This window comes from Brachycentrus maculatus, unplaced genomic scaffold (assembly GCF_059751285.1).
Source record: "Brachycentrus maculatus isolate JH-2025_06_01 unplaced genomic scaffold, ASM5975128v1 h1tg000134l, whole genome shotgun sequence".
Taxonomy (NCBI): Eukaryota; Metazoa; Arthropoda; class Insecta; order Trichoptera; family Brachycentridae; genus Brachycentrus; species Brachycentrus maculatus.
Genome location: NW_028280887.1, coordinates 810357 through 823698, shown reverse-complemented (window position 1 = coordinate 823698; position 13342 = coordinate 810357). Strand labels below are relative to the sequence as shown.

At 32.8% G+C, this 13342-nt stretch overlaps 1 protein-coding gene across 1 annotated transcript in view; it reads left to right on the top strand.

The window, feature by feature from the left end:
* Positions 1 to 369: 369 nt before the first annotated feature.
* LOC148309264 (uncharacterized) overlaps positions 370 to 13342 on the top strand; it is a 33410-nt gene continuing 20437 nt past the window's right edge. Inside the window, exons 1-3 of the mRNA XM_088260406.1 lie at positions 370 to 444; positions 1117 to 1231; positions 10048 to 10197. Coding sequence (XP_088116532.1) covers positions 370 to 444; positions 1117 to 1231; positions 10048 to 10197 — 340 coding nt within the window. The remainder of the gene's footprint in view (positions 445 to 1116; positions 1232 to 10047; positions 10198 to 13342) is intronic.

The window sequence follows — 13342 nt, the reverse complement described above, 5'->3', positions numbered from 1 at the left end:
GACCGAAATCAAGCTACAGCTTATGAAACACTGCTTATAGCCCTTTATAGCCTTTAAAAGTATAATAGCCTTTTCCTACTTGTGAGTGGGCTTACTCTTTACATTAATATATTTTCACTTGATTTCATGAGTGAAAATTCGCGGCAAAATGCTCGCGAGAAAAAAAAACAGATATTTAAGATGGCAGAGATTGCCAACCGGTAGTACGCGCAAGTACCTGCCTACAATACTCGTATTGTAGGTAGGTACTTGCCTCCGACCTCCCTGGCGCAGCATCTCGGTGAACCGCTAACTGCAAGTAACCACTCGTCTACCGGAATGGTCTTAATAATACTTTTTGCAATTTTATTTTAGGAAATCAGAGCCACGATGCGCGAACAGTCGCTAGGCGAACGCGCTGCTGTTCGCATCTCTAAAATGCGGATGGACCAGTTTGTGGTATCGGTGACCGTTAAAATTAAATTGATCTAGAAGCTCTTGTTTCCAAATTCAAATACGAATAAATGCACAGTGTTCACAATAACGAGTGGCTATTGAATGAATAAAATAGTTTAAATAATATTGGAGTACCTATCTACCCGTGTTTTAAAAAAAAATTGAAGACAATGCTTAAACGGAACATTTCAAAAGCGTCTAGAGCTTCTAAATTTAAATACGAAAAAATAATAATAAAAGCATAGTGTTCATTGAATGAATAAAATAATTCATATAATATTGGGGTACCTACCTATTGCGTTCAAAGTATTACCAGTGTTTTTTTTTTAAATTTTGAATACAATGCTTAAATGGAACATTTCAAAGGCGTTAATCTAGAAGCTCTAGCTACTTCTAAATTTAAATACAAATAAATAATAATAAACACATAGTGTTCATAATGACAAGTGTTAATTGAATGAATTCAATAATTCAAATAATATTGGGGTACCTACTTACCGCGTTCGGAGTATTACCGGCGTTTTATTTTAATTTTTGAAGACAATGCTTAAACGGAACATTTCGAAGGCGTTATATATTTTGAAATTCTCGATCTTTTTGAACTGTTTATTTTCTTTGGCAGTAAGTGTGAGATCGGAAGAATTGCTTAATAATTATGATATATGGAATGATAATGCACAGCAGAAAAATATTAACCATGAATTGCCGACCTTTGGGTCAGCAATTCGACCTTTTGAGATAAAAGATGGAAATAATGTGGATGTATTACCGAGACATAAGAAGAGGGAAGGAAAAAGTACGTATTTAATTTATATTAATTTGATAATTATTTTTAAAAGTATGTATCATATGTATATATGTAAATAAAAATATAAATGTGAGTTTATTCAAAATCTTAAATCTTTTAAAGTTATTCACCGATTGCTTTCAAATTTTGACACATCACTCGTTTTTATCTGCATGTATTTAAATTAAAATGAAATATGTGACAATAAAAAAATGTTTTTTTTATTAGCAGTTTTCTTTACCGCAATGGCAGCGTCATCTGTTGAACGTAAAAGGAACACACGGATACTAAATTTTGCTAATGGTGGATGGCGTGTTTCTTGACAGCTGCTGTCACTTATAATAGCATTATCAATGTTTTCTATTGCATTGTTGTTTCGTAGATTTTCACTGATTTCACTCCTTTATAGGTATTATGAAATTAATGAAAAACGTGTATTTTTTATTATCGTTCTTTTCCATTTAATCAGACTGAGTTGCAGCAACGCGTGGTCGGGTATATATACATACATATATATGCACTATAATATTTCTGGTACCTACTACTACCATCACGCCGTCTCATCGCAGGGGTAGGTAGTGAGGATGGAACGCCACACTTTTCTGTCTTGACATACGCCCCTCGCTTCCTTCACATCCATACATCTAGTCATACATGCCCTCTGATTACGCAGATTACGCATAATTCTGGTACCTAGTATCTTATAATACTACGTCGGAATGCCATATTTGGCATGGTATTGTAATAAAATATGAAATCTATACGCGTCTACATCTATATATATATATATATACATAACTCCTCGCTCGCACTCGGTGAACCCAGGACAAAATATATAAATGTAATACATATATCGCTCACTCCTTTCAACAACGTCATATATAAAAAAACTTGATTTTTCAGGAGATCGTTTTGAAAGTTTAAAAATATAATAAAATGTTCTAAAAATAAATATCAAGCCACTTATTGAACTTTTTACTGTACAACAGATCTTTTTAGATAACACGTGAATGTTTTTTCTCCATTTGAAAAATAGTATTTTCTTGAAAATGAAAAAAAATACACTTTCTGCCCTGTAGCGGGTAAATATTAAGTTAAAAATATGCCGTTTTCGCTGGAATATACTACATTTTCTGGGCATTCCGACTGAAAATTTACGATTTTTGTTATATGAAGTTGTTGAAAGGAGTGAGCGATATGTATACTACATTCTACAATGTCCTTTTGACCTTACGCTGCAGTAATCAGGTCATAATTTGTTTGCGTAGGTAAATGATGAGCTTGTTTATAAGTAATAATTTATCGCCTTTATTGGGTTACGTTCTTCCTCTTTTACTAACCATTATAAGTACCTATTTGTGCAAAGCGTACTCCATCGTGTTGGCGCAGTGTTATCTTAATCGTTACTTACATAAGGACAAGGTGATTGATCTAACTAATATTAAATAAATCTTGGAGTGAAAAAACAACAATAATATTTATTTTGACCCATCATGGAGATCGAACCTGAAGCCTCCAGCACTGTAGCTGATCGCGCTAACCATTACGTTACGGAGGGGGACATTTGTTGACATCATTGGGTCATAATGGGATATCACTAGACATTTCCTTTAGGCAGAGATAATAGAACGCCACACCACTCTGTGTTTGCAAACAATCTTCGGCTCTCACATTCATGCATCCCTGCCGATTTTTCCGTCTGCTGGTGAAAAAATGTTGTAAATAAATTAACTGGTCAAATTAAAAGCTTAAATAATAAAATGAAAAGGATATTTTCTAGCGTTTCTCATGTATGTGATTATAATCCAGGATTCAACCCTACACATACAAATGACAGATTGCTGCTCAATAATAAGCTTCTTTCATCTCATCATAGATGTCTCTAGTGAAATTCTAGTGATTCAAGCACTTTATTTCGAATTTGAATAATATATATAGATGTTCCAAGAATTTGAGAAATGTGGTTGTCAATCATGGGTAGAATTGGTGGTTATATTCTCAATATTATTAATATTTAAAGCATTTATATTACTTTGTGGTTAGTAATTTTTACGTATTTATTTTTTTACAAAAATGTTAATAATATAAGTTTATAACCACTCACTTACGGTGAGTGGTTATATACTAATATTATTAAAATTTTTGTAAAAAAATAACTAAGTTAAATTGGTGATTGTTACACGTGTGTAAAGTGATTACTTAAACCAGCCTATGACGGTCGTAAGCCCCGTAAATGCCCAGACTTTTCTTCTTCATCTTTGTTGAGATGTGAATAAAACAATACAAGATTCAATAAAAAATTAACCAGCTGCCTGACATATAAAATAGAACCCATTCGGGAATCCAAAACAAATGATCTGAAAAAATACTTTATGGAAATATATAAACGTAGTATGTATATTTTCTTATTTTGTTCTTACCTTATGTTTTTTTATATTTTCTCATTTGTTTATTTTAAATGTGCTTCTTACCTTATGTTTTTCTCATTTATTTCTTTTAAATATGCTTCCTGTGCCTGTTAATTATTCTTGTTTATAGTTTTTATATTTTGCCATGTATTCGTTTTGTTACATTATTATATCGCTCACTCCTTTCAAGAACGTCATAAATCAAAAATCTTGATTTTTCAGGAGAACGTTTTTAAAGTTTAAAACTATAATACAATGTATTAAAAATAAATATCAAGCTATTTATTAAACTTTTTCTGTGCAACAGATCTTTTTAGGTAAAACCTAAAGGTTTTTTCTCCATTTGAAAAATATTTAGTATATTTAAAAAATTTATTAAATAATACATTTTCTTCAAAATGCAAAAACAACACTTTCTGCCCTGTAACGGGTAAATATTAAGTTTTTAAAATGCCGTTTTTTCTGGGATATAGTACATTTTCTTGGCATTCCGAAAACATGCACAACTCAAAATTGGCGATTTTTGATTTATGACGTTCTTGAAAGGAGTGAGCGATATGTGTTCCAGTCTTGTTAACCTTAATCCCATGTCCCAAAATGAGAAATATAAATTACTCATCGGGAATATTATATATATGACTTATGTATGTAATATGTTTTAAAAAATAAATTTAATCATTGTCATGTGAGTTAAAATTTATTGATTGGAAAGTAGGTACGTAGGCAGTGACAACCCAATAAGATAATGGTGCATATCCAGTTTCACTAGCGGTACTATCCGTACGCAAGATGCGCCTCCTTCGCACTTAATTTGACAAGGAAACAAACTGCATTCTTGCTGCACCGAGAGACATTTAACTCCACAATGCACCGTTAGCCATTCTTACTAATTTTTAGAATCAATTGACAATGCAGATTGTTTTCGGCGGTGACGTCATGTCGCCTTTCTTCTACACGAATGCATTAATGTATTTCATGGTACACATATCGCTTACTCCTTTCAACAACGTCATATATAAAAATCATCAATTTAATTTGTGCATATTTTCGGAATGCCCAGAAAATGTACTATATCCCAGCAAAAGCGGCATATTTTTAACTTAATATTTACTCGCTACAGGGCAGAAAGTGTTGTTTTTGCATTTTGAGGAAAATGTATTATTTAATTATTTTTAAAAAATACTAATCATTTTTCAAAAGGAGAAAAAACATCCAGGATTTACCTAAAAAGATCTGTTGCACAGTAAAATGTTCAATAAGTGGCTTGATATTTATTTTTTAATACATTTGATTATATTTTTGAACTTTAAAAACGATCTCCCGAAAAATCAAGGTTTTTGATATATGATGTTAAAAAGAGTGAGAAACATGAATGTTTTAAGAAATCATATTTAATATACAAATGTTTTTATTTTATTTTATTTTAAAATAAGAAGTATTGTTAAATTTAACGACATTTGACTTATCTACATAGATATATCGTTCAGGATCTATCTATTGGCCTGATTTTATCTCGAAGACAAGTATGTAATGTTGTTGAGTTAACTACAAAGCTATAAGCCGATCGAATAATCTACATACATTATAAAACTCATTCGTTATGCAAATGATATCATACTGTCGAAAATTAATGATCGATGGAAATGAAAAGAAGTCGTTTATAATCATCAATTGTAATTTCAGACTTGTTTTAAGATAAGCCCATTTTTTGGGGTATTATGCCGCCTGTCGTTAGGATTATTTAGCGACAGTACCCGAAACTAAGGTTTTGGACTGCATTGCGGTTTTCATTACCTCCGGTTTGAGATGATTTTTCCCTATTTTTTCTTCATAATATATTGAGTATATTCAAATACTTGTACTCCTTTTTTAATTCAAGTTTTACTTAGTTAATACCACTATTTCTTAAAATCTACTGTGACACGTGTTTCGATGCATTCTGCGTCAATTTCAAACACCGAAAATGTTGCGGAATGCATCGAAACACATGTCACAAGTAGATTTTAAGAAATAGTGGTATTTACTAAGTAATACATAAATTAAAAATGGATAGATTTTACCACAAAGTGACTGCCGAATCAATTAATGAAAATACTTGTACTCCACTTAAGAGTTATTTTTACAAATAGATGAAGAAGGATATAGAAGTCTAGGTTTTTACATGGCTTACGACCTGTTATAGGCTGGTTAAGTGATCACTTACACACGTGCAACATTTACCATTCTACCCATGACTGACTTCTGCACATATTATTAATCTCATGACGAAGTACATGTGAGTTCACTAGAGCCATCCATGGTTTAATTGGGAAAGCAATATGTAGGAGTTCCATTAATTTTTCAAATTGAAAATTATGTTTTCAGGCATCTCTTAGTATGTAAAATATTCCGGTTAGGATCTTGCATACATCTAATTAAAATGCCCTCTTCTAGATAAAAGCTTTTTAAAACCAAACATAGAACCAGCCTACGGCGGATCAATAGCCCTGTAAATACCTAGGCTTCCATATTATTCTTCAACTGTGTTGAGATGTCGAAAAACGTAATCTTTTATTATTTTATAATTGCCGAAAAAACTGATTTGGGTCGAGCCCTACATAATTTTGAAATGAGGAGAAAGTACATGTGCATTTGGTGTGCGCAATTATATTGTATTCTCTAACAAACACACTCGTTTTAATGTAACGGCTATGTGGTCAAATATAAAAATTGACGCACACAGAACTTTCTCGTCGAAATTGCTTTTAATCAACGCAACATACGTATTCACGACAATGCTTCAAAGATAATTATTATAATATATTAATGTATTAAGTATTTGTTCAATCAAATCGTCTATTGTTCATAGTTTTCCAAGATATTCATGTATATACAGAAACACATCGAACAAAACCTAACACATACCTCTTTTTGGTCAAATGAACTTGATTATTATGTAATATAACCCCTTTCCGCACCCCAATGATGCATAGGGCACTGCGTCATATAAACGCAGTGTTATCTTGATCGTTTACACATGAAGGAAAGGTGATCAGCCCTCCGCTTCAGGTACCAGTCCAGGGTAATAATATTGAATAAATATAAGTGAAAAATTCACTTATATTTATTTTACCCCCCTTGGGAATCGAACCCGGGACCTCCAGAATGATAGACGAGTGTGCTGACCATTACACTACGGAGGCGGACAGATTATTATGTAATAAAGTTATAAAAAATGCTTCCGCTATCTATAAAGTCATTAAACAAAGAAATTAATTATGAAAGAGCTGTTCATAAATGGATAATAGAGGTGGGTAGATCTAAAGAGATCGCATCATTCAGCCATGTCGTATTTGATTCCGTGTTATAATTTTTTTTCTTGTCATATCGCTCACTCCTTTCAAGAACGTCATAAATAAAAAAACTCGATTTTTCAGGAGAACGTTTTTAAAGTTTAAAAATAAAATACAATGTATGAAAAAAAAATATCATGCCACTTGTTGAACTTTTTACTTTGCAACAGATCTTTTTAGGTAAAACTAGAAGGTTTTTTTCTCCATTTGAAAAATATTTAGTGTATTCAAAAAAATAATTAAACGATACCTTTTCTTTAGAATGCAAAAACAACATTTTCTGCCCTGTAGCGGGTAAATATTAAGTTAAAAATATGCCACTTTTGCTGGGATATAGTACATTTTCTGGGCATTCCAAAAACATGCATAACTGAAAATTGACAATTTTTGATTTATGACGTTCTTGAAAGGAGTGAGCGATATGTAGTTTAATGAATATGTTTTGTAAAATGTGTCCTCGGCACTGGAAAGCTTAGTAAGGCCACAGTTGTAATTCTGTGTATGTGTTGATCAAGTTAGGGTTGTATGTCGCTATTTTTAGGACCTCTCCAGGTTCTCATCAAACAGACTATTTCTCAGTTTTCTTTTAATGAGGTTAGTGCTTCAAAAAGATTGTTCGCATGAATATGTAGACCCGAAGAGCCTTCCCGCGGATATTTGTGCCGGAGCCGCACCTTAAAGGTCAAAAAGCCGCATGTGGCTCCGGAGCCACACTTTGTCTACCCATGTATAGAACAGGGATGGCGAACCTATGGCACGCGAATCAAGAGAAAAAAATAAAAGTTTTTATACAAAAAAAAATAAAAAAAGTTAAAAAAAATAAAAAAATAATAAATCCCTTACCGCACCCCAATGGTGCATAGGGCACTGCATCGTATAAACGCAGTGTTGTCTTGATCGTTTACAAATGAAGGAAAGGTGATCAGCCCTCCGCTTCAGGTACCAGTCCAGAGTAATATTGAATAAATATGACAGTGAAAAAATCACTTACATTTATTTTACCCCCTTTGGGAATCGAACCCGGGACCTCCAGAACGGTAGCCGAGCGTGCTGACCATTACACTACGGAGGCGGACAAAATAGTATACAAAAATCTAAACATGTTTAAATAGCCACGTGTATTTTGTCATACATTTATGTCCATATCATATACTCGTTCATCAATACTTTTACCAATCATTATTTTCTTCAATGAATTTTATAATATGTATCAGACATGAGAAGTAGACTTACAGACTAAGTACTACTGCTTGTTTTCTATTAAAAACTACTAGCTATGAAATCGAAATAAAAATGGCATTTAGCAACCAACACCAAAAATCTATCCATTTTTAATTTTAGTTTTACTCAGTACCTAAATACCACTATTTAATAAAATCTACTATGACACGTGTTTCGATGCATTCCGCATCATTTTCAAACACCGTATATGCGTAATGCATCGAAACACGTATCACATTAAATTTAAAAAAATGGATTTACTAAGTAAAACTTAAATTAAATGGATAGTTTTTACCACAAAGTGACTGCCGAATCAATAAATGAAACAAAAATCTAACTAATAATTAAGTTTTAAGGATTCTACATTTCTTGATTATGTATAATTTTTACTCATTAATTTTATTTTGCCATTAATAATTAATCAATTATAAAATAGAAAATCACAAAGGAAGTGGTTCAAATATAAATTACATCCTTAATTATTCTTTTCGACGTATTAATGCTGTGTTTATATTATAAATTGTTTATTTATATTGTCCGCCTCCGTAGTGTAATGGTCAGCACGCTCGGCTACCGTTCTGGAGGTCCCGGGTTCGATTATCAGGGGGGTTAAATAAATATAAGTGATTTTTTCACTGTAATATTTTTTCAATATTACCCTGGACTGGTACCTGAAGCGGAGGGCTGATCACCTTTCCTTCATGTGTAAACGATCAAGATAACTCTGCGTTTATATGACGCAGTGCCCTATGCACCATTGGAGTGCGGATAAGGGTTTAAAAAAATATTATAAATATGAAGTTACACAAATATTTGGTGCATATTTATTTCTTTGGCACATAGCACGCGCTGTATCATTTTATTGAATTTTTTTGGCACTCAGGCTCAAAAAGATTCGCCATCCCTGTTATAGTGGATATCTTCTTTTACTAGTACTGGCGCTACGCTCATCACATGCCGAGCACTAAAGAACAACTGACCGCGAAAAGAAAATAAAATGATTCAACGAATTTTACTTTCATGTTCCATTATTTCAAAAGTGATACAGTCTCCGCTGATTTGTTCGTATTAAGGTCGCTTTATAATCGCCACTGATCAAAAAATGTGAGTAAAATTATGATAAATTTGTGGGTTTTACGTTTCATTTGTTAAACTCCATTTTAATTTATATATCAACTATCAAAATCAAACACTGATTTTTAGAGTCTACTAAATTGTATTTTATTATTTAAAACACATAAAAATAAAATTTGTAACAATTGTTTAGCCTTGTACTGTAGTTTTAGTACATTTCAAATAACAGTAGTTTGAAAATGCCGTAACAAGGCGAAACAATTGTTACAAATTTTATTTTTATGTATTTTTAATTATAAAATACAATTTAGTAGACTCTAATTTTAATATTTAATAAATAAAATTATGATATATTTAAAAACTAAAAATACTAAAGTGGTAATTATATCGATGCCACATTTGAATAAAAAAACGTAAGATCTTTTCGGTATGCCTTTCAAAATAATATTATTATAAACTTACGAAACTCGTGTTACCTTTTCCGGCGGTCGGCCGTTGATTGAATTCTGTGTTTCGCTGTATCCCCTTTAGATTTACTTTGTGAGTAACTTTGTGTGATTATGTTATTTCACATTTTTAGTTCTGTTATTGACCTTTTTTGTTCTGATATTGACGTTTTAAGTTCTGCTCTAGACCTTTTTTGTCCCGTTATTGACGTTTTTAGTTCCGTTATTGACCTTTTTTGTTCTGTTATTGACTTTTTTAGTTCTCTTATTGACCTTTTTTGTTCTGTTATTGACCTTTTTTGTTCTATTATTGACATATTTTGTTCTATTATTGATCTTTTTAGTTCTGAGTTACTTCTACCCCTCGACGGAGGACGAGTGTCTGGCGCAGGACAGGCGTCGCTCAGGGACATGTCTCAATCCTTACCGATGTCACCAGAAGGGAGGGACTTCCAGCGGGTCCTGCGCGCACGGCTTTGGAGTGTGCTGCGTTTGTAAGTATCGACTGACAAATATTTTATACTTTTTACATCTCAACAATTATAAAAAAGATGGAAGTCTGGATATTCTAGACATCTCTACATAGATACATCTCCACATAGAAGAAAATGGAAGTGTAGGTATTTACAGGATTTATGACCTGTCATTTTTTTTCATCATTTAGAGACAGTTCCCGCAACAGAGGTTTTGGATCGCATTGCAATTTCATTATCTCCAACTCGAGATGATTTTTTTTGAGTTTGTCCAAATACTTGTTCACAAAACTGGGGTTTCTACAATTAGGAGTTATTTTTACATTTTTTTCATCTCAACATGAAGAAGAATATGAAAGTCTGGGTATTTACCTGTTATAGACTGGTTAAGTGATCACTTAACATACTTTCGACATTCACCATTCTACCCATGATTGACAATCACACAACATCAATTTTTGGAACTCCTACATATATAATTAATCTCATGACGATGTACTGTGACCTTACTAAATCCATCTATGGTTATATTGAGAAAGCTATTCCAGAAAATTCCATTGTCCTCATATGCGTATATTATTATCTTCTTGTTGCCTTCCCCACCTAACTACATCATTTGATCACGCATATTTCTATTTTCCTGGCGTTCCTTAGAGTCTTCATTTGTGACACTCAATTTTATTTATAATTTATATAATAATATTTTAATTATTATTTACAGTTTATACTTTCATAAATAAAATAAGTAAATAAGATGCACGCCTCATTATTAGTAGCAAATTAACAAAATGATGAGTTTACTACTTCTCAAGAGATAAACGCCATACTATTTAGTAGGCTAATCGAATTGCATTCTTGTAGCACTCCGTTTAGTACCATCTTAATGGTTTTACAGTTGTGCTAACCGAATTCAATTACGTTTGACGTGTCATCGATTTCATTACTTTGGATAATGAGCATTGCATATTAAATTATAAATAAATATACAAAGCATGTGTTCGACCAATAGCCACTTCAAGAATTGAGGCAAGAGCAGATACTTCTAGAACAAAATCTCGACTTCGAACCTCCGAGATGAAGACTTCGATCTATAACCGGAAACACATTGCGAGACCGAGTAATAAATACCGACATCCGGAGCATTTGAAAGACGGAGGATATCGTGAGGTGGAGACGACAACGAAGGCGACACTGAAATGATCATGTAAACAGAATGTCAGATGACAGACTTCCACGTATCGCCCTTCAAGGAATCCCTGAAGGATGCAGACCTCCAGGCAGACCTCCAAAAAGGTGGAAAGACAGCTGGGATTAAACATCCCAAGAGCTACAAGCGGAGACACAAACAGATCCTTAGGATCTAGAAATAGAAGAAGAAGATGAAGATATTACATTCGGTGAGGTGCTAGATATACTACCAAACGAGATTGGAAAATGAATTCTGCTGCGTTTGGTAATCAGGGCAGACAATTTGGTGGGTCCGCTTGCCTAAGAGAAAAAAACTGGAAGAAGAAACACATGAATATTGAAAGCAAAGTGCAAATATACAAGACATAATTAAGATCGATTACCACATATGGTATAGAGACCAGAGCAGGAACAGCGGGAACAACATCTCTTTTAAGATCTTCAGAAATGAGGACATTGAGGCGCATAACCGGAAACACGTTAAGAGACCGAATAAGGAATACGGAAATTCGGAAAATGTGTAGTTATTTTGCTTCACTCACGTAACGCCGGACTGAATAGCTCTCTTTCTCTCTCTCTTCTCTTTCATGTAACAAAATTTGCCTGGTAAAAGCGACGCGTCTTTGAAATTTCATTCACAATTCTTATACAAATATCGATTATTAAATCACCGTATGAGATGTTTCACATTAACAAGATCGAAAAATCATCACCGGAAATTAAAAAAAAAGTGTTTCAACTATCGTGCTCACCTAGTGGTGTATAGGGCACTGAATCGCACTAACCCAATGTTATCATGTCGTCAATAACGTAACGGCAGGGCGATCAGTCAGATAAAGGTTAAGAGCGTAAAATACTTTATGAAAAGATAATAATATATGTAGTGTTTAGTCATATTTTCTTATTTTGTTTTTACCTTATGTTTTTTATATTTTCTCATTTATTTATTTTAAATATGCTTCTTACCTTACGTTTTTCTCATGTATTTCTTTTAAATATGTTTCTTATGCCTATTTATTATACCTGTATATTGTTTTTATATTTTGCCATGTATCAGTTTTGGTTATTTAAAAAAAATGTAACTTTATTATTTGTGTTCCAGTATTGTTAACCTAAATTCCATGTCCCAAAATGAGAAATAGATATTACTCATCGGGAATATTATATATATGACTTATGTTTGTAACATGTTTAAAAACATAGATAAATAAAATCACTTCTATTTTTGTTGACATCTTCGTTTTTTTATTTATTTATTGAGAAACACTTTGAGAACCGCTTCTTTAGTCAATTATCGGGACCCATGTGTCTAAAACCCCAGAGCAAACATTACCACAGTCGTTAAACATAACGACATTTCCAATAGTAATTTATATCAATACCTGCCCGTGTAATATTTCACGAATTGTCTCTGGTGTATTTGCTTTTCCATCGGTCGATTCTAGATTGACGTCACTCAAAGCTTGACAAGACCTTCATTTTATTACAGTTTATGGTGAGTGTCATAATTTAACTTTATGACCTGCTACACGCCCAACACCCAGTATCACCACGATAATCCTACCCTAATTATTATCATGATGTTTCTTTGATAATTTATTTACTTCTATTTTTTTACTGCTGTTTTTTTTGCACTCAATGTATCTAGCATTGCCAGGCGCTAAAAGAAAAAAAACCCAGGGTATTCTCCCCAAAAGAAAATGAGAAAATCATATCAAGAGGGAAATTCTCTGCCTTTCATCCTTTCTATTGATATTCTGTTGAGTCCGATCGATATGTATATGATTACTTAAATTTTAACCAGCATTGGTGTGTTACCATGTGTTGTTGCTGGGAATATACTAATTCAGGTAAATATCTAACTAATCGATATAAATAATGACTATTTACATTTTAATCTGCATCGGTATCTTGCTATATATTGTTGTAGCTGGTAATAAATAAATTCAGGTTAAAATCTAAGAAATCGATATTTATA